Below are 23,774 nucleotides of genomic sequence, written 5' to 3' on the forward strand. Positions count from 1 at the left end.
CCATAAATCCTCTGGCATTTGTGATTCCCACCCCATAGCCACAGTCTTATATACAAGCATAGAGCAGACCCCCACCATTGAATCCCCCCACCCCCCAGCCTCTCTAACAGTTTTCTGCAAGCTAACTGCCTCTCTCCAGCCTCCCCTTCCACCCCAGGTGCACCTGCCTCAGTGCCATGACCCGTGTTCTGCTTGGACAGGTTTGACGCACAGCTGGCCCAGGCCCTGGGGGAGTCGGTGTTTGAGAAGGGTCTCCGCGAGAGATTGGCCCAGGAGAACACCAGCGTCCGGTGCGAGCTGGGCAGCCTTCAGCAGCACTTGAAGGTGAGGGCTGGGGGCGCAGCTCCACCCTGGCTCTTGTTGCTGGGTCTTGGGGAACCCCCGTACGCCTGCTGCAAGGCTGGAGGAGAGGGAGCTCCATGTGGGTGCCCTGGTCTGCCAGCCCGCTGGTGTCATGGAGCCCAGCACCTTCATAAACAAGCTGTGGATGGATAATCAGCCCTCCCTAGCTCCAGGACCTGCGTGGGTCCCAAAGTGCCACCTGGTAGGGGGAGAGTGGGGATGGTGAGAGCTCAGCACAGGAGGATGAGGTAGCTGTAGACCCAGCTAGGGGCAGGGCTCGTACCCTGCAGGCTCCAGTGCAGAGGGGTTTCATGAAAATATGGCAGAGGCACCTCACTCGGCTACTCCTCAGCCTGCGGTGGCTCCCTAGTACCCCAGGAGAGCCTCTAAACCTCTTAGCCCTGAATGCAGCTCCCTCAGGATCTAGCCCAGACTTCTTTGACCCTTGGGCTGACTTTCTAACCTGGAAGAGTCATTTCTGGCCACTTGGCCTCCCTGCTCCAACATCTTGGGCCTGGCCTTGGCAGCTGCCAGCTTTCAAATGGGGCCAATACTTCCTCCTTGTGCTTTGAAGTCAAGCCTGTGGGGCAGGGTCCTTGCTTCCCACATATTCCCCACCCCTGCCAGCCTGGGCCTGAAGGGGTCCCACAGGGGGTGGTGAGGAGCTGCGAGGCCCAGGTGGAGAAAGCAAGGTTTCCAGGTTGTAGAGGGATCCTGGGGCACAGGAATAGGGTCACTGACTCCAGGTCTTTGCCCGCTTTGTCCCCTTAGCAAAAGGAGCAAGAAACCTTGCAGTTGAAGCAGGAGGTGGAGATGCTGCAGGCCCATAAGCAGGAGCTGCTGGCCTCGCCCTCTCTGGGGGAAAATGGCATCGCTGGCTTGAAGGAGAGGCTCTGGAAGCTGGAGTCCAGCGCTCTTGAGCGAGAGAAAATCCAGAACCAGCAGGAAAATACCATCAAGCAGCTGGAACAGGTAGGAAAGTCCTGTCAGAGTGATGCCCTGGCCCCTGCTGACTCTAGAAGGTTGTCACTGAAGTATGACATAGGCCTCACTCAGGGGCTCCTCATTCTTCTGTGGCACCCTAGTATCCCAGAGAACCTCAAAGCTCCTCAGTCCCACATTCAGATCTTTCACGATCTAGCTCACTCCTACCACTCTGAGAGGGTCACTGTCACCTCCTCAGAGACGCTTGCCCTGATCTCCTTCTTAAAAACAGCCCCACCTCCATGCCACATTCACTTTCCACATCCTGAGCCCATCGGTTCTTCTTCATAGCATCTGCCATTATATTCGATGTGTTTTTAAAAATGTGCTCAAGGCTTCTCTCCCACATTAGGATGTGAGTTATAGGAAGGTAGGATTTTTTGGTTGAACTTGCTTATCAGGGCATCCCAAGAGCCTGGGACTCATCCCAGGCACACAGCCTCAGCCAGGTACACAGTTGGTCCTCAAGAAAGAACTATCAACCCAAGGTCTGATATTTATTGAGCACTGTCTGTGTAGCAGCCTTAAGCCCACAACTCTCCTCACATACACTCACGGGTCTCCACAAGAACGTCATGTGCTGAGACCTGAGCATCCTCCCCACTTCACAGCTGTGGAAGCTGAGGCTCAGAGACAAGGCGAAGGTGGCAGGGGCGGGATTTGGAGCCTGCGTGATCTGACGCCATGGTGCCTAGAATACCTGTGCTCTGCACAGCTCTGTGCGTGGCCTCTGGGAAGATTGGAAAATGAAGGATAACTAAGGGTAATAAGGCAGGAATCAAATACCAACCCCCTCGATGAAGCATTGAATGAATACTTCATTTGTCTGCTTGTTTGTTTTTATGCCCAACTCATTCCACAAAGAATTCAAGGCAGATTATAAGGTGTATGCATAATAAAATAGAAAAAAATAAAACTAAGCCCAACCAGAAAAACATAAATTAAAATCGGAAGGATGGGATGATTAATTAACATGCAGACGCGGAGAACATGCGATCTTACACACTTAGTCCTTCTAGCTCTAAAATTCCTGGTGTCCAGAGAGAAAAAGGAAACATGCATTATAAGCTTTTTATTATCCCCAAAGTAAAGACAAGCCGGTTCTTCAAGGGGAAGCAAGGCTTTTCTTGATGCTTAATTCTCAAGAAATTTCTCATGTGGGATTTCCTAAGGGATAATTATTGTGAAGTGTTTTGTTTGTTTGTTTGTCTTTTTAGGGTCACATCTATGCATATGGAGGTTCCCAGGCTAGGGGCTGAGTCAGAGCTGTAGCCACTGGCCTACAACACAGCCACAGCAACGCAGGATCCGAGCTGCGTCTGTGACCTACACCACAGCTCACAGCAATGCCAGATCCTTAACCCACTGAGTGAGGCGAGGGATCAAACCCACATCCTCATGGATACTAGTCAGATTTGTTTCTGCTGAGCCATGGCAGGAACTCCTTGAAGTGGTTTAAGTTGGGACTCCTTTTTCAAGAACATCTGACTGGGCAGCATGAATATGTAAAGCAGATGAACTCAGCTCTGGTGAAGTGGGAAGGGAGGTGGGGCATGCTGGGGGCTGGCCCTTGCTTCTCCCTCATGCCCCCTCCCTGGGGATTGAGTCTGCTGAGTATGGAGATGTGAGTGACAGGAGAGGGGGCACAGTCTGGAGCAGTGCAGAAAACAGCTGCTCTACTCAAACTCACATTTATAAAGTACATACTGTGTGATGGGCACCTGGTGGTTGTTACGGATGCACCTGTAAATAAGACAGATAAAGTCTCTGCTCTTCTGAAGTTTATAGTCATGCTGAATGTTATGGGAAAGTGTAACTTGGTTTGGGGAGCAGGTTTGGGACAGTCAGGGAAGGCTTCCTGGAGCAAGTGCTGCTTACTGAGGCTAAAAGCTGAAGGAGGAGTCTGAGTGGGCTGACCAAGAGAGTCCTAGGCAGGGGAAGAGCCCATGCAAAGGCCTGGAGGCTGGAAAGACATGTGGCATTTATGGAACTGCAAGCTGGTCGCATCTAGGTGGGGTCTATGTGACGTTAGTCAAGCCCCCATTTTCTCTAGACTCCAGTCTCCTCAGCTGTACAAGGGGGAGCAGAGCCTTTCAACCTCCAGCTTTTCCCCACCGCTACCCCAGCTCTGAATCTGGAAGGGTTTATGAAGGAGGTGGGATATCTGTGCAGGTGGTTAAGGGGATGGAACAGCATCACATGAAGCTTAGGGTCAAGGCTAAAGTGAGCACTTGGAAAAATGACGTTAACTCTTGAAGATGCCACCAGGGGACCACTCAGTGCTTGGAAGCAGAAATGTGCTCTTGTGACCGCAGGGACCCCAGAGTGAATGCAGCTTCCCCATTTCCCCCTCCACTTACACAGAAAGCGGGCTGACTCAACATTTCCAGCCATCTGCAGCCTCACCCATAACCTCTTACCGTGCTAGGCTGTTGTAGACATCCAGGAGATATTTATTGATTACAACGTAGTACTTTCCCCAGGAAATTTTATGTTAACTCATAGAAGCTTGACATAAATGGTATTGCAGACGTCAGGAGTGTCCAAGAGGCTAGACGAAAAATGAAAAAAATATTATATTTATTCGCTTAAGCTCCTCATTTTGGATTATCTTCCCATAACCTCTGTCATTTGAAAGGAGGCGCGAAGGGAAGTTGGCATTTAAAGTGAGCTGCTTTCTGCCGGGAACTATAACAGGGGCTCTGATGTGCCCCGTTCTTTTTCCTCTTCATCACAGTCCTGCATGGTAGAGAATATCCTCAGGATTGTAAAAGACCAGAAGTGTTTTTTCTCAACAGAACATCCATGTTGGGGGCAGCAGCTGTAGCCTCCCGCAGGCTCGCTGAGAGGGGCTGGGCAATGCAGTGAGTGGTCAGAGGGTTATGGTTTCTCCAGCCTAACACTTCTGCCGTGGTGTGTTCCGGAGCTGCACCGTGACCAAGAGCATCAGAGAGTACAAAGCCATGAAAGTTTGAAAGGCTAGGTTCTTGGGGTCTGTACCCCAGAGAGCCTGACCCAACAGGCCTAGAGAAAAGCTCTTGAATTGAAATTAAAAAAAAAAAAAAAATGCGGAGTTCCCGTCGTGGCGCAGTGGTTAACGAATCCGACTAGGAACCATGAGGTTGCGGGTTCGATCCCTGCCCTTGCTCAGTGGGTTAACAATCCGGCGTTGCCGTGAGCTGTGGTGTAGGTTGCAGACGCGGCTCGGATCCCGCGTTGCTGTGGCTCTGGTGTAGGTCGGTGGCTACAGTTCCGATTGGACCCCTAGCCTGGGAACCTCCATATGCCGCAGGAGCGGCCCAAGAAATAGCAAAAAGACAAAAAAAAAAAAAAAAAAAATGCATCAAGTGGAGTTCCCTTATGGTGCAGTGGGTTAAGGATCCAGTGTTGTCACTGCTGTGGCTCTGGTCACTGCTGTGACGCAGGTTTTATCCCTGGCCCGGGAACTTCCACATGTCACAGGCACAGCAAAAACAAAACAAACAAACAAACAAAAATCCCCCCAAAACAAAAACGCATCAGGCAATTCTTTTGTTTGTTTGTTTAGGGCTGCACCTGTGGCATATGGAGGTTCCCAGGCTAGGGGTCAAGTCAGAGCTTTAGCTGCCAGCCTACACCACAGCTCATGGCAACACCAGATCCTTAACCCACTGAGTGAGGCCCGGGATCAAACCTGCATCCTCATGGATACTAGTCAGATTCGTTTCTGCTGAGCCACTACGGGAATTTCCACATAAGGCAATTCTAATGTGTCACAGAACTTGAGATGTGAGAGTGTGTGGGTCAGTCTCTCAGTCATGAAAATCAGGAAAATAAAATCTTGAACTAGAGCCAGATCCCATGACTTCTACTCCAATTCTAGACCATTTTATGTGAAACTGCACAGTTTAAACACCAGGCATGGCTCTTTTCCTGCTCTGAGTGGGTTTTGGAGGTTCTCATTTAAAACTCATCTCCTTCTTGGGAACATGGTTCTTAGTTATGTCAGGCTTCCAGGAAGGGAGGGGATAGTTTTTTCTCTCTGCTTTCAAAATAATAGGGAAAAGAAAAAGTAATACTTTTGTGGCAGACATGGTGTTAAGTGCTTCACATGTCACTTCATTTAATTCTCACAAATGCACTTAAAGAAGGCTGTTTTCTACCGAGAAAGGTAACTAATCAGAGCCAAAGTGGATTGTCAAGGTAACACTTTAGCAAATTACCTTCCTCTCCAGGCTTTCCTATCTTCATAAGTGAATTTTTATTCTACTGTCCGTCCATTCATCCACCCACCCCCCAAAAATACTCCCCTGATGTCTGGTCCAGATATGATAAATCCGTTTTATCTTCAGGGTGTTAAGAAGGATTCTGAGGTTACATCTTAACTCAGGGGCAAAGACTATGATGATGAGTGGCTCATGCTGTGACCACAGGAAGGGGTGGAGGCAGCATTTGGGCTATGCATCTTTCATTTCTACTCTCCCTACGTGCTGGGGGATGCTTGAATTTCATCCATCAATACAGAGATGAGCGGGGCAGACAAAGTGCTAAGGATGACACGGTCGGTGTAGGTCACCCTCACACGCTGTCCTTGCTGCCCCCAGCTCCGCCAGCGGTTTGAACTGGAGATCGAGCGGATGAAGCAGCTGCACCAGAAGGACCGCGAGGACAAGGAGGAGGAGCTGGAGGATGTGCGCCAGTCCTGCCAGAAGCGGGTACGTAAGCAGCAAGCTCAGCTGTGCCCCGGTTCCCCACAGGTCCAGCCTGGGTGCCTTGTCCTTAGGGCAGGGGGAGTGCCAGGCCCTGGGGCCAGGCTCTGCAGCCACCTGAGACCTTAGCCTTCTAGGACTTTCAAGGGTGCTGGAGTGGAAGTACCTATCCTAACTACAATCCTGGAACTTCCAGAAGCCTCTGGAACTGTCCTGCATAATTACCCCAAGATTTCTACCAAGAGCCCGTAATGCCAAGTGACTGATGCCTTGGGTAAGGATTTACATGTTTCAAGAAGGGGACCAGTCCCTTCTGGCTACTGGCCTTGCAGATAATTTATTACATCTTATCCAAGCTCTTGGCAAACATTTCAAATGGTGCATAAGAGGGCAGTAAACCCTTGAAATCTTATTACCAAGACACCGTCAATATTACTCTTTATAAATGTTCTTTTCTCTCATTCATTGTACCCACACATGCATATTTGTAGAGATTTCGTTTTACCTAAATGGGGTTGTGCTGCTCGGAAGCCTGCTATTTTCACGCTGAAGCTCGTCTTGGGCCTCCTTCCATGGCAGTAAATTCAGACCTAATTTACATGTTTAATGGCTTAAAAGCATTCCACCTTAGACACATGTCTCATTTGCAGTCTTCATTTTAATCGGGTGTGAGCAGAGTGCCTCCTGTGTCTCGCTCTTAAAAGAAAATTATGAAATGAACTTTCTTTTGAAATGACCATCCATCAGTACTGCTTTTCTCACCCTGGGTCAGGAGATGGAAGCCCCCAGTCCCTGCCCACATGCCCTCAGGTGAAGGTTGCACAATTTCTAGTGCATTCCAGGAGTGTCTCAGAGCATCCTGAGTGCCCTGAGCCAGGACCCTGATGAGGTGAAGATGTGACCCAGGCTGTCCCGAGACTTTTCCGTGGACAGATTTATACAGGGGGAGAGTGAGGGCAGAGAAAGGTGTTTTTCTCCAATGACAGATACTAACATTGACTGCACACCTCATGACTGCTCTGCTCTGTCTGTCTCTCACCGTGGCAGGAAATCAATTGTTGGCAACCTGGGTGGGAATGCTGATGGCTGTCGGTGTGGGCAGAAGGGCCGGGGTCAGGAGACAGGTTGCTAACTGTTCTCAGCAGCAACTATCTTAGGAGTCTGTGCTTCAGAACGTCTCTGGCTCAGTCTGCCCATCTGTGAAGTAGGGTCATTGACAGCACAGGTTGAAGAGGGGGGAGGAGTAGGTGAGACAGCACATGTGAGGGAAGCTGGTGGGGAAGAGGCCGTGCAGGGCACGGGTATAGTGGGCCTCCGCTCCAGCGGGGCATGCCTGTCTTTGCTGGGAGAAAGCAGAGCCAGTTATAAATTAAATGAGGTGCTCGAAGCCAAAGGTCTTAGTCGGTTTGGGCTGCTGTAACAGAATTGAAGATGGGGTGGGGATCTTTTTTTTTTTTTTTATTACTCAAATGAATTTATCACATCTGTAGTTATATAATGATCATAACAGTCCAATTTTACAGGATTTCCATCCCATAATCCAAGCACATTTCCGGGGTGGGGGATCTTAACAACAAATGTTTATTTCTCCCAGTTCTGGAGGCTGGGAAGTCGAAAATCAAGGTGCTGGCAGATTTGGTGGAGGGGGAGGGCCCTGCTCCTGGCTTGTAGATAGACGGCTGCCTTCTCGTTATGTCCTCATGCAGTGGAGAGAGAGGGAGGGGAGAGAGAGAGGCAGACAGACAGACATGGAGGAAGGGAGGGAGGGAAAGGTCCCTGGTGTCTCATCCTAAAAGGCACTAATCCTAGCTTGGGGGCTCCACCCTCATGACCTCATGGAACCCTATCTCCCAAAGCCCCCATCACTTAATAATATTGTATTTGGGGTTAATATTTCAAATGTAGGAATTTTGGAGAGACAAAGGATAAAATGTTGTGCAGAGTCTTAAAAAGTCAGAGTGTCAAGACTCGTAAACACTCAAGCCAGGTCATCATGGAGGAGGACGCAAACACCTGTTAGGAAATGGGTAGGGAACTGGGGGTGGGGACCTCACAGTGAATGGCAGAGGGCTCCTTGTCAGCAGCCAGCCCTCCCGGTAGTTGTCAGGCTCCCAAGTGTTTAGGCTTCCAAGTTCTAAGACAGAGATGCTCCCCCCCAACTACTAGGTCAGCCTTTATGGGACCAGACAAGAGGCCATGACCTCCACATCCTCCCAAGTCCTCTGGAGGGTCCCTCCCATGTGGGGTTTGTTCGGATGGAGTTCATTTACCCTGTGCCCGCGTCTGCCGTTTGTGCCCACAGCTCCACCAGCTGGAGATGCAGCTGGAGCAGGAATATGAGGAGAAGCAGTTGGTCCTCCATGAGAAGCAGGACCTAGAAGGCTTGATCGGGACCCTGTGTGATCAGGTAAGAGGGAGGCGTCAGCAGATGTGGGGGAGGGCACGTTCCCTGCCCCCCTGCTTCTCCCAGGTGCCTCTTCCCCACCAGTTCTGTCTCTATCCTCACTCACTAACTCTTCACAGGGGGCCTTGGTCGGGGGGTGGGGGGCATCTACACACGGCAGGGTTCTTGGGAGAACCCTTGAAAAGAAAGAGAATGGGCTCAGCCACAAGCGACAGATGAGGTTGCCTTGCCCTCAGCCGCTGTCGGGTGAGTGTAGACAGCCCTTGCTTTGATGGGGTGATTGTGATCCGCTGCTGTGCTCACAGCTGGCCTTGTGAGAATGAAAGTTTGCCTGAAGGCAGAGTCAGGCAGATGGGGCTTGAGCCCCTAGCTGTGCCCCTTCCATCGTCACAGCTCTGGTGAGCTAATTCACTGCTCTGAGCTTCTGGAGAGTGGAGGCTTATGGGGACATTGCCATTGCCATGTACCAGGGTGTTCAACTGCATGCTGCAGACATCCTGAGCAGTATTGTCCTTTGTTGTTGGGGGTGGGGGGCTGTTTCCTGCATTTTAGAATGTCAAGCAGCATCCCTGGCCTCTGCCTCCTAAATGTCAGACACATACCCCACCCCCCCCCGTTGTGATAACCAGCCGTGTCGGCAGACATTATCAAGTGCTCCTCCAGGACAAAATCAACCTCCGTCTTTGCAGAGAACCACTGCTCTAAGCAGTGCAGCTGCAGAGCTCAGAGCCAGCTCCCGATAGCAGATATCAGAGCTGGGGGGAATCTCTCCTCCATGCCCCCACTATCGCTTTCGCCAAAAGAGCTGCTGCTGCTGCTGCAGGAAACTCTTGCAGTGGCAAGAAAGGCCTGTGGTCCCTATGGTTACTTTGAAAGAGTCATAGAAGTGGTTTTTAATGTATTTACTTAAACCTGTGTTCATTGTCTTTTAATTAGTAATGAACTTGCTGTCAGTAACTTCCCCTGAGACATTTCTTACGTTCACAAAGGAATGTGAACAAATAAGAGCTCACTCTGTATTTTTTTAATTGAGTAAATGAGTGAATTCTGGAGCAGGACCACCACAGCCCCAAGAGGGAGAGAAGATATGATCTTCCTTCTCCGGGTTTTCTCGTTTTTCAGCCAAGCAAACTGGGGCCTCCTTGGCATCAGTGCAAGAGAACACACCCCAATATTTGATTCTAGAATGAGAGTCGGAAATCACTGGGAGAAGGTTGCCCTCTGTGCAGTGTGGTCCATTTGCAAAAACAAAGGAGATAATCCAGTAAAGAAAGGTTTTCATAAATACTGCTAAAATCTAAAATTTTGTGTGCAAAGGGAAGGTAACTTGAAGTGAATGAAATGCTAATTTTGCGTTAGTCACCAAGCTGGAGCCTTTAAATATCTTATCACGTTGGATACTCCTAAATGTTTTAGCAAGACATTTGCCAAACACATGGGAAAGAAGAACAGATAGTGTAATTGCCTGTGCACCAAGACCACAGGGTTCACATAAATTAACATTTTGCCGCATCTGATTCAGACATTTTCCAGGAAGCAAAACATTTCAAAAACAGTTGGTGGCCCCTTGGCTTCTGTTCCTAACTCCCCACTCCCTATCCTTGTATCTTGGCTTCCCTTCCCTCCCCGAAAGGCCAGTTTTCTCGAGGTTGGAGGCGGTAATTCCCTTGCATGTACATTTGAACTTATAACCACATACAGTACATATAAATCTGCCCTTTACTTTGTCCCCCTCCGTAGTCTGTTTTTGAAATTCCTCTGTGATAATAATACATGTAGCTAGAGTCCATTCTTTTTAACTGCTACACGGTATTCTTTTTTTTTTTTTTCCTTTGTCTTTTTGCCTTTTCTAGGGCCGCACCCGCGGCATGTGGAGGTTCCCAGGCTAGGGGTCTAATCAGAGCTGTAGCCACTGGCCTACACCAGAGCCACAGCAATGCGGATCCAAGCCACATCTGCAACCTCCACTACAGCTCACAGCAACGCTAGATCCTTAACCCACTGAGCAAGACCAGGGATCGAACTCGCAACCTCATGGTTCCTAGTCAGATTCGTTAACCACTGAGCCACGACGGGACCTCTCAGTATTCATTTTTTTTAAAACCAATTTTTCTCTTAGTGTATATGTAGTTGTTTGCATTCTGAGACTCAGAGCTGCAGTGCCTGTTTACACAGGTCTCCTTGTGCACACGGGAAGGAGCTTCTAGGAGAGGAATTGCTGGCTCTTAGGAATGTACCATTTTGGAATGATGAGATGCCATCCAGATTGGTCCTCAAAGTAATTGTAGTGGTTTACATTGTCACCAGCATTTTTTCCTTTGCTCCCGCACAGCTCCCCCCCACCACGTGGCTCTGTCAGACGTGAAAATCTTTACCAGTCCCTGAGAGTTCAGTTGTACTGCTTGTCCCTCATCACTAGTGAAGTTGTGCCTTTTTTTTTTTTTTTTTTTTTTTGTCTTTTTACTATTTCTTTGGGCCGCTCCCACAGTATATGGGCATATGGAGGTTCCCAGGCTAGGGGTCGAATCAGAGCTGTAGCCCCCGGCCTACACCAGAGCCACAGCAACGCGGGATCTGAGCCACGTCTGCGACCTACACCATAGCTCACAGCAACGCCGGATTGTAAACCCACTGAGCAAGGGCAGGGATTGAACCTGCAACCTCATGGTTCCCAGTTGGATTCATTAACCACTGCACCACGATGGAAACTCCTGAAGTTGTGCCTTTTTTATGTTTATTACGGTTTTCTCTTATGTGAGTTGCCTGTTTACAGTGTTTTGTCGTCACCATTTTTTGTATTTATCATTTATGATCCATATCCAAGGTGCTCATCCACTTGTGGTTGTATATTTTGCAAATATCTACTACTCTATGGATAATCATTTCACTTTGTTTATAGCATTTTTTACATAAAAGTTATTTTTTCAATAGTCATATTAATCAGATATAGTTGGTGCTTTTAATATGTTTTCCCTTAACAGAGTTCATAAAGATATTTCACTGTATTTCTCAAATTTCTAAAGTTCTGGACGTTTTTAGGGTTTAATCCAACTAGATGTTATCTTGGTATGAGTGAGGTAGAAATCTATTTTGTTCCCTGATGTTGATTACCTTTGATTCATTTCATGAATAATTTTTCCACAGTTTGCATAGATGTATGGCTGTGTTTATGGGCTACTCATTCTGTTTAACTGGTTTATTTGTCAATTCCTGCACCATGTGGCCTTAAAGGCTGGGTTTTGATAACTTGATAACAGCTTATCTTTCTCATCTCTAAAATTGTCTTATCTTTTTGTGATCCTTTAATCTTTCTATTGAAATTCCATAACAAAGCCTGATGGGATTTTCAATGCATTGGTTTGCAAGTTAGTTGGGAACAAGTGACATTTTTTGAAATAAGAAACTATTGCATTCATGACATGCTTTATCTTTCATAAATATATTTTATTATAAATTAATATTTCATGGAGTTCCTGTCATGGCTCAGTGGTTAGAGAATCTAAGAACCATGAGGTTGAGGGTTCAATCCCTGGCCTTGCTCAGTGGGTTAGGGATCCGGCGTTGCCGTGAGCTGTGGTGTAGGTTGCAGACGCGTCTCGGATCCCGCGTTGCTGTGGCTGTGGTGTAGGCTTGGCAGCTACAGCTCTGATTAGACCCCTAGCCTGGGAACCTCCATATGCCGTGGGTGTGGCCCTAGAAAAGCCAAAAAGACCAAAAAAAAAAATTATTTCACAATAACAAAATATTTATTACAAATTATATTTTCATAAATATTCATAAATATTTTCACAGACATATAAAATATTCTTAATGTATTTCATATGTATTTTCTTTCATAAATATTTTTATTTTGTAGTAATAAATACTATTTATTTATCTGTCTTTTTCATATAAATCTTAAGCCTTTCCATTAGATTTCTAGGAATCTTGTAGTTTCTGTGGTTACTATGAGTAGAATATTTTTCTATATTCTATACTTCAGTTAGTTATAGTGGTACATGGGAATATTGCTGATTGTTATATGTTGCTTGTGTATCCAGCAAACTTACTGAACTTATTATTTTCATATTTCACCTGTAAATTCCTTTGGATTTTCTGCATAGTCACTTCTACCATTTGAAAATAAGAGTAGTTTTTGCCTCTTCCTTTCCAACTTTATTTATTTATTTATTTATTTTGTCTTTTTGCTATTTCTTGGGCCGCTCCCATGGCATATGGAGATTCTCAGGCTAGGGGTCGAATCGGAGCTGTAGCCACCGGCCTACGCCAGAGCCACAGCAACGTGGGATCCGAGCCGCGTCTGCGACCCATACCACAGCCACAACGGATCGTTAACCCACTGAGCAAGGGCAGGGATCGAACCCGCAACCTCATGGTTCTTAGTCAGATTCGTTAACCACTGTGCCACGATGGAACTCATGAAAATGAGTTTTTAAAGTACATTTAAGATAATACATTTACCTTGAATTGCTGGTTTCCTTAGCATGTATTATCCTTACATATTAAGTTCATCATTGTTCTTTGTGTTTTTCTTCTTTAACCTGTAAGTTATTTAGAAATTGAGTTTTGGAGTTCCCATTGTGGCTCAGCGGTTAACAAATCTGACTAACATGGACGAATCTGACATGAAGACGCAGGTTTGGTCCCTGGCCTTGCTCAGTGGGTTAAGGATCCGGTGTTGCCATGAGTTGTGGTATAGGTTGCAGACTAGCTTGGATCCTGCATTGCTGTGGCTGTTGCACAGGCCAACAGCTATAGCTCCAATTCAACCCCTAGCCTGGGAACCTGCATATGCTGCAGGTGCAGCCCTAAAAAGCAAAACAAACAAACAAACAACAAAAAAAAAAACCTGAGTTTTTTTTTTTTTTTTGTCTTTTTGCCATTTCTTGGTCCGCTTCCGTGGCATATGGAGGTTCCCAGGCTAGGGGTCTAATCGGAGCCATAGCTGCCAGCCTAAGCCAGAGCCACAGCAACGTGGGATCCGAGCCGTGTCTGCGACCTACACCACAGCTTACAGCAACGCCGGATCCTTAACCCACTGAGCAAGGGCAGGGATCGAACCCGCAACCTCATGGTTCCTAGTCGGATTCGTTAACCACTGAGCCACGACGGGAACTCCAAAACTGAGTTTTAAGTTTACTAATATTGGGGATTTTTTGGAGTGAGTTTTTACTTTTCATTTTTAATTTAATGACATCTTAGATAACATAGTAAGTAGAATGCCTAAAATTTTTTTCTTTGAAATTGTTGAGATTTCTTAGTTGCTTCAGTTCATGGTCAAATTTAATAAATTTTTGACTGGAGAAGCATCACTTTCGCTATTTTTAAGTATAGGATTCCCTACATGGCAAATGGATCAAACTTGTTAATTTTGTGATTTAAATATTGTATTCAAATATAAAAGCATAAACTATAAAGGAAAAATTAAAAATATGACTATTTAAAAATCACTACCTGCTAACTTTGGTTCTGTCTTGATGTGTTTCTGAGAAAGTCCTATATTCCCACTATAATTATGGTTTGGCCAAGTTTTGCTTATAATTGTGTTACAGTTTTCTCTGTATATATTTTGAGGTTATATTTTTAGGTGCATATACATTTATTATTTTATTTCCTTGGCACATTGTACATCATTCCTTTAATTATTGAATGTTATCCTTTTCTCCATGAATTATTTTTGCCATATTTTATTTTGCTCGATTTCTGTTAGTTTGCCTGAAAGACTGCTTTTTTTCACTTCTTTTTTACCTTTTCTGTGTGTGTGTGTGTGTGTGTCCTTGTCCCTTAAACAGCTGGATACATTTTATTTTTTTATTTTTTCATCTTTTTAGGGCCACACCTGTGGCACATGGAGGTTCCCAGGCTAGGGGTCCAATTGGAGCTGTGGCCACCGGCCTATGCCACAGCAACGCCAGATCTGAGCTGTATCTGAGACCTGCACCACAGCTCACGCAGTGCTGGAACCTTAACCCACTGAGTGAGGCCAGAGATCGAACCCATATCGTCATGGATGCTAGTCTGGTTCGTTAACTGCTGATCCATGACGGAAACTCCCCTGGGTACGTTTTAATGCAATGTTTTGGTCTCTACCTTTTCATTGGAGAACTTAATTCATTTACCTTTATAAAATTACTGATGTGTTTGAAATTACTTCTTTTTCATGTGTTTAATTTTGGTGGTTTATTGCCCCTTCTCTATTCATTGAAGTATTGTTGATTTACAATGCTGTGTTATTTCTGCTGTATAGCAGAGTTATTCAGTTATACATATAGATGCACTTTTTAAAAAATATTCTTTCCCGTCATGGCTTATTATTGGACATTGAATATAATTCTCTGTGCTCTGCAATTGAATCTTGTTGACTATCCCCTCCATGTATTTATGGCTTACATCTGCTAACCTCAGCCTCCCACTATCCATCCCTCCCCAACCCCCTCCCCCTTGGCACTACAAGTCTGTACTCTATGTCTGTGAGTCTGTTTCTTTTCATAGATACGTTTGTTTGTGTCATATTTTAGAGTCCACATATAAGTGATATCATATGTTATTTGTCTTTCTCTCTCTGACTTACTTCACTTAGTATGAGAATCTCTAGTTGCATTCATGTTGCTGCAAATATTTCCCCTTTTCTTTGCTTCTTCCTTTATCCCTTTCCTGCTTTGGGATAGATGGATAATGTTTTCTTTCTCTGATCCCTTTTTGTTATATTACTGGGTGTAAAGCTATAAACCATATTTTTATTCTTTTGGTATTTACCCATAAATTTTTAACTAAGTACATAAGCACAATTAATTGTTTATAACATACTTTAACATTTACAGCAAGTCTGTGGGATAGGTCCTCTTAGTTCCTTCATATAAATGAAAGAAGCAAGGCTCAAAAGGTAAAGGACGTTGTCAAAGATCGTGTAGCTTGTTACTGGCCTAGGTGGATTTGAAGTGAGATCTGTATGTTATTTAAAAACCTGTATTTTTTTTTTTAAATCTACTACCATGGGGCTTAAAAGTGATTAAGTTCCATTAACTAGAATTATCCTTTTGTGGACCATCTTTTTTCGTAATGTTATCAAGCAATCCAAATCTGACATTCATGTTTGCAGTACAACATCAGCAACATGCATTCTCTCTCCAAGCCTTGATTTCCCCATCTGTAAAGTGGCTCAGTTTTCCCTAATAATATTTTTTAGATCATATGTTAAAAGTGCTTGGAGAGTTATTTGATGACAGACCTTTGACAACTGCCCCTAACAGTTTACCTTTATGATAAATGGTGAAACGGTCGAGGTTTGAATAGAGTTTCCCACAACAACACTAAACATCATTTAGATTTATTGGTTAATTATTCACCAGCTTTATCTAAATTTGAATCTTTGTGTTACAAAATGTAAACGTGCAGAATGACATTTATTTCCCATTAACCTAATGAGTTTTTGGGTTTTTCCCCTCCCTCCTCTCCTGTAGCAATTTATTATGAAGGAGAGGATGACTTGGTCTGAGGTTTTGTTGTGAATTTTGTTTGCAGTGATCCCTCTGGAAAGGAGATGGTGCCAGCGTTTTTCCGTAATCTTTCTGGCACTGAGGATGGTGCCGTCCTGAAGGTCCCTGATGCTGACCTGCCCCATAGGAGGAATTAAAGGCACTTTAGGGAGTTCCCATTGTGGCTCAGCAGAAATGAATCTGACTAGCATCCATGAGGATGCAGGTTTGATCCCTGGCCTCGCTCAGTAGGTTAAGGATCCAGTGTTGCTGTGGCTGTGGTGTAGGCTGGCAGCTGTAGCTCTGATTGGACCCCTAGCCTGGTAACCTCCATATGCCAAGAGTACGACCCTAAAATTAAATAAAATAAAAAATAAAAATAAAAAAATAAAGGCACTTCAGGATGTGTGCAGAGCAAGAGCAGATGCAATAATGAGAAAGGTCATGGCAAAGAACCTGGGCTCTAGAGTTAATAAGCCAGGCTGATTGCACCAGACACTGTGCTGCAGTGGTTAGAGGCTTGAATTCTCACCCTGAGCCACCTGGGTTCTAATCCCTGGACAACAGTTTCGGAGCTGTGTGATCCTGGGCCGATTGCTTACCCTCTCATGTCAGTTGTATCAGTTATGCCTCCGTTTTTCTGTGACAATACACCCTTAAGAGCCCTGCACAGGAGTTTCAGCTGTGGCACAGTGGGTTATGGATCTGGCATTGTCAGCTGCTGTGGCACGGGTTCGCTCCTTGGCCTGGGAACTTCCACATGCCACAGGCATGGTGAAAAGAAAAAAATAGCCCCACACACTTCACAGGACATGAGCTGGCCCCAGGGAATATCTCTCATCTGTGGCCTGCCCTCATGCCCATCACCCAGAACCACATATATATGCAAGGTGGTTTCTCAGCAGTGCCCTTCCTGTACCTCACCCAGCTAGCGCCTCCATATCTAAGCCTCTTCCTGATGCCATCTCAGCCTGAGCTGGGATGCTCCTCTGTGCCTCCATAACACATTTTTTTTTTTAAAGAGCGAAACATACCTCTGTCACTGTACAGTTTACTAAATTATCACTTTGCGTACAGGAAAGCTGGGTTCATGTCCTAACTCTGCCACTTCTGACTAGCTGTGTGATCTTGGGCAAACCACTTCACTTCTACAAGCCTCAGTTTCATCTTCTTTAAAATGGGAATTGTAATACTGCACACCTCATAGATTTGCAACAAGGATGGCACATGTTCATACCTGTGAAGTGTGTAGAACGGTGTCTAACTTGTAGCACACCATCTCTAAGTGTAAGCTGTACTACTTTCATAAAGGTGATAATAATAATAATGTCTATTTTAAAGAGACTGTCATAGAAATTAAATGCAGTAATATGTGACAAAGGGCCTGGCATGATGCCCAGTCCTGAGATATATACATCTATCTCAGCATTTTAAACTTAACAAAGCAATACTTCTGAGAACTAAGAGACTATATTCTAAGACCCAACTCATTTTTCAAAGACTTCAAAACTGATGGTAGCATAATAGTAATACAAAGTCTAGAGAAATACATTTTAGGTTATCAGACAATACTCATAATCTTTTATGTTTGTAAAGCACTTGACAGCATACAAATCTATTATCACATCTGATCTTTGTCTTATCTCAATGAGGAGGAGAGGGATTTTTTTTCTCCTTCTTTGTAGACGAGGAAGTTCAGGTTCATAGGTGTGGCCTGACCTAGCCTCAGCCCCACCCCCAGCAAGTGGTAAGTCAGGTTTTCAAGCCTGGGCCACCTCATTCTAAATCCCATGTTCTTTTTAGTATATCTTGGGACAACCCAGGAAGGAAGGGGTTGCACTAAGTGTAGAGGTACAGATATCCAGGTGTGTAGAAACTGGATCCCCTCCGTTTTCTTTGAAACTCCCCGTCTGACCAGTGGTGCCATGTTTTTTCCCTTGGTCTCCTGAAGAGAAGGGGGCTTAGGGTTCCTGGTGGCCTAGCAGTTAAGGATCTGGCATTGTCACTGCTGTGGTGTGGGTTCGATCCCTGGTGTGGGAACTTTGATATGTCGCAGCTGCAGCCAGAAAATAAAAGTAAAAATGAAGAGAGAAGGGGCTGTTATGTTAGTTTCTCTCCAGGACACCAACTCCGGTGCTTTTGAAGTCAGCGCTCTGTTTTTGTCAGGGTTTCCTCTGGCCCCGCATGCTTGTGCACCCCCCATTGGGTTGTCCCAGCCTGTGCGGGCAGCCACTGGGAGTTGTCAGGGAATCTAGTTCACCTTCCCAGTGCCAAGCCCAGGCTGTGGCTCCTTCAGGAGCCACTTGACAGGTGTCTCCTTGGAGTATGGGGGAGAGAGTGTCCCCACCTCTGGGCAAAGTCCCTCTGCAGAAATGACCTCACTTGCCCGTCTTTAAACTGGCAAAAGAGACCGACTCAAGGGACAGAAAAGCTTAGGGCTGATTCAGACCTTCAAAAGCAGCACAGCTATTTTTAACCCTCTTTACGGAGGTGTAACATACATGCAGGGAAGCACACCTCACCTCCTCTATCTGCTCACTGAATTTTCATCCACTCATAAAACCAGCCCCAGATCACCCCCAAGGTCATCCTCCTGTGTTACCCAGACACTGCCCCCCAACCAAGGGCGGCTGCTGTCCTGACTTCTACCAGCAGAGGGCCTCACCTGACATGCAGGCTCTTGCAAGGTGAAGAGAGCCCATACTGATGGCTCTGGTGCCAGTTATGAGACAGAATGACTTTGGTCCTTAAAGGCTGTCGTAATAGTAATGATAGGAGCTCAGATCTGTTGTACCTTTACTGTAAGTTATGCTTTAGGCTAAGCGCCTCTTTGATTTTCACAGCAGCCCTGTGTGGTCACTGCCATTCCTTTTTTATAGGTTAGGAGGCTGAGGCTCAGGGAGGAGAAGGGTCTTGTGTGGGTGGTGGAGGCAGGATTTGAACTCAGGGAGCCTGGTTCCAGAGAACCTGGACCCTGGCCACCGCTTTGTCATCTTAGCTGACGAGAGCCTTCCCTTGGCTTCTAGATTGGCCATCGGGACTTTGATGTGGAGAAGCGTCTTCGGAGGGACCTGAGAAGGACTCACGCGCTCTTGTCAGATGTACAGCTCCTACTGGGGACCATGGAGGATAGCAAGACGTCGGTCAGCAAGGAGGAGCTGGAGAAGGTGCAGAGCCAGGTGGGTGTCAGAACCAGCGGAGAGGATACTGCAGCCAGCCTGGGAGAATAGTTCTCCTGTCCAGATGTGGGCATGGCCATAACCCTGACCTCAGACTTTCATAGATCATGGGAGGCGGCGGGGGACACTGGGTGGGGGGTGGGGCCTGGATGGGCCACATGGATATGGTAGATGAGGGGAGAGTGGTTTTCAATGACTAAGGAGTCCTGTTCCCTTCTTTAGGGCTGAGGCAGAAGGATTTTGAGGCCTTGGGCAGATCAGGGCCCTGGGGCAGAATGGCTGAGTGCAGTATGCATGCGTGCCTGTGTATGCGTGCATGTGACCACCGGGGCTAAGTGTGAAACAGATAGTGTTCATCATGCAAGTCCTGCTCCTAACAATGAGAATAGCAGCCACTACTGCACTTACTGCACTGCCCGTGGTATTGATCCCGAAGTGATACTGTCACTGGCTGCTTCCTCCTGGAACCCCCATCATGAACCTGGCACTTTATACAGGTGATGGCATGGAGTTCTTAAGAGAGCTGAGTGAGATGGGGACATCATCTCCATGCACAAGCGAGGGGACAGGGCGGCAGAGAGGGGAGGCGACCCCCCCAGAGTCACAACAGCTAGACAGGGACAGAGTCAGGATTCAGGCCCCATCATCTCTGGTTGCTGAGAGAAGAACTGGAGGCAGGTAGGAGGTGAGGTCAGGAGGGAGCTGAGGTCCTTGGGGGATGTGACAGGTGAGGGCTGTGCCAGGTAAGGACAATGTGGCCCAGGACAGGAGGCCTAGCAAGGTGTGATTGGGTCAGATCTGCGGAGTGGTGGTTGCAGACCCCTTGGGGAGGTCGTGCCCGTGTGTTTAGTGTTACTGTGCAAGTCCCATGCCCCCTCGAGTAAACCAGTCGTGCGGAACCCAGGTGTGGGGGTCAAGGTGTCCGCTGCTGCTTTCGTGGCCTTACCTTCTCAGAGCACTGCCGTCCCTTCTTCCTCCTTCCTGGCCTCTCTCCAGTGACCTCAGCCTTGCCTCCTGGCTAGGGGCTTCTAATATCCCCAGAAACTCTGACGGATAATCTCTACTTTTTGGACTGACTCTCAAAAACAACAACATGCTTTTTGAGGACCAGGTTTTATTCATCTCTGATGGTGCCCATCCAGTGCATTGGACGTTAGAGATACTGAAGAAATGCCTTCCTGCTGAAACCCGTGGACCCAATTTGACAAATGCGGAAACCAAAGAACAGAGAACGTGTGAGATTTACCCACTGTCACACAGCCAGTTAAAGGCAGAGCTGGGCCTGGAACCGTGTTTCCTGACTCCAGATTCAGTGCTCTTCTCTCTTCCTTCTAGAGAGGCTCATGATGCTCCCCCGGGAAACACAGCAGGAGGCAGCAGAGTCTGGCTGTAGGTGTTGGAAACTGGATCCAGAACCTGTGTTGCTTCCTCTCTCTGTCATCAGTTTCCCATCTGTAGAAAGATTTAGGTAGAGATTATTCGCTAAAGCAGAAATCTTACAAAACAAAACAACAAAACCCGGAGGGATTCCCTGATGGCGCAGCACGTTGAGGATCTGCCTTGTCACTGCTGTGCCTTGGATTTCACCATTTTCTCCATTCATGTCCATTTCCTGTTCCAGGATCCAACCCAGGACCCCACACTGCCCTTAGTTGTCACACCTGCCCAGTTTCCTCTGGTCTGGGAGTTTCTTAGTCTCACCGTGTTTTTCATGACCTTGACAGCTTTGAGGAGTACTGGCCAGGCGTCCTGTAAGAGATTCCCCCAAGCTGGGTTTTTCTGATGATTTTTTTCATGGTTAGACCAGGTTTGTGGGGGTTTGGAAAGAACACCCCCAGAGACGCAGTGCTGTTAAACCAGAAGACACTAAAGGACCCTTTTCTTCTGATAGCTGTGATTCTTAGCAGGGTGACCGACCCTCCCTGCTCGTCCTGGACTGTCCTGGTTTAGCACTGAAAGTCCCATGTGGGGGCAAGCCCTCAGTCCTGGGGAGACCAGAACAGCTGATTACTCATGGCCCCTTCAAGGCCATGTCAATAAATCAGAATCACCTGTGTTTGAATGTGTCCCCTCCCTCAGTCCTCACGGTACCCCTGTGGGAGGGCAGCTGGTATCATGCCCATTTTACAGATGGGACAGTTCTGTCCGGAGATGGGAAGCAGCACGCCCGAGGTAACACAGCAGATAGGTGGCAGGACTGGAATTCAGATCCAGTGCTTGCGATTCTAAGAGCAGAATCTGGGGGCTCTTTTGGTCTCACCCTGCATCTTCCTTTTTGTCTAATCAAGCGGGTGGGTGGAGGATCCTGAGCCCCTTCCGTCAGGCAGGCAGGACAGCCCAGCATTAGGCTATCACTTGGGTATCTTGGGTTCATGCAGCCCCCTTGGTGGGGCCACGTGCCCTGCCTGTCTCCCGTCACAATATCCCTGATGCTGTCCAAGCCCTCCCGCTCCCCATAAGTGAACGTGCTTGAAAAGGAACCTCAGTAGTTTTGTTTCTTCTCCTTTTTTCTTTTTCTTTTTTTTTTTTTTAGTATTCATGAGAACTCTCCCTCTGCAGGGTTAAAATGTGTGTTCTTGGAAAATAGTGGTATTTAATGAAGGCGCCTTGAGCTGAATCAAAGAGCTTCATTCTTCTGCAAGTCCTTCTTCCCCGTCCCTGCATCCGGCTCCTATCAAAGGGAATTCACAGCCTTGGCTTTCTGTTGCTGTTGTCATGGAAATCGTTATAAGGATGGGATTGCGTGGACCAGAGGTCAGGGTACACTTGCTTCGCCTCTCAGCACACGTGTCCGGATGCCAGAGTCAGAGCTAATCAAATAAAGCGGTGATGACTTTGGGCATTGCTGTCTCTCCTCTCCCATGCAGGGCATTTGTCCTTTACCTGAGGGCTCCAGGGACAGAGGCAGGGAGAGTAGATGGGAGAGGGAAGGAGGAGAGAGCTAACTTCACTGCTGGCTGCGTCTTCAATGTTGGGTTTGCTGTGAGCTGTTTCATTCGTTCAGTATTTATGCAGCACCTACTCAGTGTCAGGACATGTGCTAGATTAAGCATGTGATGGTGAGTGGGATAGGCATGGTCCTCTCCCTCATGAAACATAGGGAAGACCGATGGAAAAGAGGATGAGCAAACAATGATACAAATAAATAGAAACATCTCGCCTCTTAATTCAGTTAATAAAGGAAATAAGATGGGTTATTATAAATAGTAAAGGGAATAGGGAATTGCCAAGGGTCTCGTTTGGCTTAGCTGATTGAGGAGAAGGAGAAGCAGACAGAGACCAGACATGTGGGGCCTGGAAGGTTTGGATTTTTATTCCAGGGTTGGTGAGAAGCCATGGGGAGATTTTGAGCAGAACGTGATATAATCTGGTTCATATTTTAGAGGCTCACTCCTCTAAGGTGAGGGATGGATAGAGGAGGGTTGAGTGGATCTGTTAGGAGGCTGGTGGACCCTTCGAGGATGGAGGAAGGGTTTCCTGGGTTAAGTGGCTATGGCAATGGCCAGAGGAGGTGGCCAGGGACTGGTTTGAAGCTGACAGGATGTGTGGGTGGTCGGGGTGGCAACAGAAGTGCATTATTTAGCTAATCCTCATGAGAACTCTAAGGAGGTGGCTACTTCTATTTTTGACCCATTTTACTAATAAGGAAACAGGCTCTGAGAGGTCGAGTGGTTTACTCAAGGGCACATAGCAGTGTATGTCTTAATGCTGCCAGTGTTGGTGTTGTAGCAATTGCAGAAACTATGGCAGTGGAAGGAGACAAATGGCACTGGGAGATGTGGAAAAGCAAGGTTTTTTCTGCACCTGTGGGGGCTCAGAGGAGTCACCTCCAGAGTCTGAGCACCAGGTCTTTGTTCTCAGCAACTTTTATACCATACGGGATCTTGTTTTTCCCATGTAAGCAGCCCCGGACCACCCCTTCCCAGAGCAGACAGCATTCCTGCCTAAGAAACAGAGCAAGCAAGGATACAGGAGCAAGGCTTGGAGCACTGTTAGCAGGGCTGTTGACTTGGACATAGGGCATGTAGTTGCTACATAATTACAAGAAGGATGGTATGAGGCCAGCAGAACTGAAAAGTCACCCAGCTGCTTTTTCAGACAAAGGGGGGTTATGTCTCTTAGTTAAATCTCCCACTTCATCAGGACAGTTCTGTATCCATGATGGTAACATTTTTCAAGTACCTGCTTACTGTGTATCAGGCTTTTCCTTTTTGGGGTCCCCAAACTTGGCTGCACATCAGATAACTTAAGCACCATTTAAAAAAATAATAGATTTCTGGATCCCCCACCTCCTTTTTTTTTTTCCCCATTAAGATTGAGGCCCAGGATATACATTTTTTAACAGTCACATTAGGGGATTCTAATGCTGGTCTTAGGATCACTGTTTGGGAATCAAGGACCTCATTTATTCCTCAAAACTTGCTTTCAGGTTTGGTGGTGTATGTCCATTTTGCAGGTGAGAAATGGACGGTGAAGCTTTCGTGTGAGAAGAGCCTAGTTCAGCCAGTTTACTTACACACACACACACACACACATATACATACATACATACATACATACTGGCGCATCGAAGTTCCCAGGCCAGGGATTGAATCCGAGCCACAGCTGTGACCTACATCACAGCTGTGGTAAGGCTGGCTCCTTTAACCCACTTTGCTGGGCCAGGGGTTGAACCTGCATCTCTGCACTGGCCCCCAGCCCC

At 46.8% G+C, this 23,774-nt stretch overlaps 1 protein-coding gene across 5 annotated transcripts in view; it reads left to right on the forward strand.

Moving 5' to 3' along the window:
• Positions 1 to 23,774, forward strand: part of MYO18B (myosin XVIIIB) — a 237,319-nt gene that overhangs the window by 130,393 nt on the left and 83,152 nt on the right. For all 5 annotated transcript variants that reach the window (XM_084994645.1, XM_084994642.1, XM_084994641.1 and 2 more), the window contains exons 30-34: positions 201 to 324; positions 1,114 to 1,314; positions 5,910 to 6,020; positions 8,317 to 8,421; positions 18,920 to 19,072. In XM_084994645.1, the coding sequence (XP_084850771.1) occupies positions 201 to 324; positions 1,114 to 1,314; positions 5,910 to 6,020; positions 8,317 to 8,421; positions 18,920 to 19,072 (694 nt within the window). The remainder of the gene's footprint in view (positions 1 to 200; positions 325 to 1,113; positions 1,315 to 5,909; positions 6,021 to 8,316; positions 8,422 to 18,919; positions 19,073 to 23,774) is intronic.

Source organism: Sus scrofa, chromosome 14 (genome assembly GCF_054392235.1).
Source record: "Sus scrofa isolate SSC_HxYL_T2T_F1_AM1 chromosome 14, Sscrofa_HxYL_maternal_Yorkshire_Landrace_v2.0, whole genome shotgun sequence".
In the NCBI taxonomy this organism is placed as follows: domain Eukaryota; kingdom Metazoa; phylum Chordata; class Mammalia; order Artiodactyla; family Suidae; genus Sus; species Sus scrofa.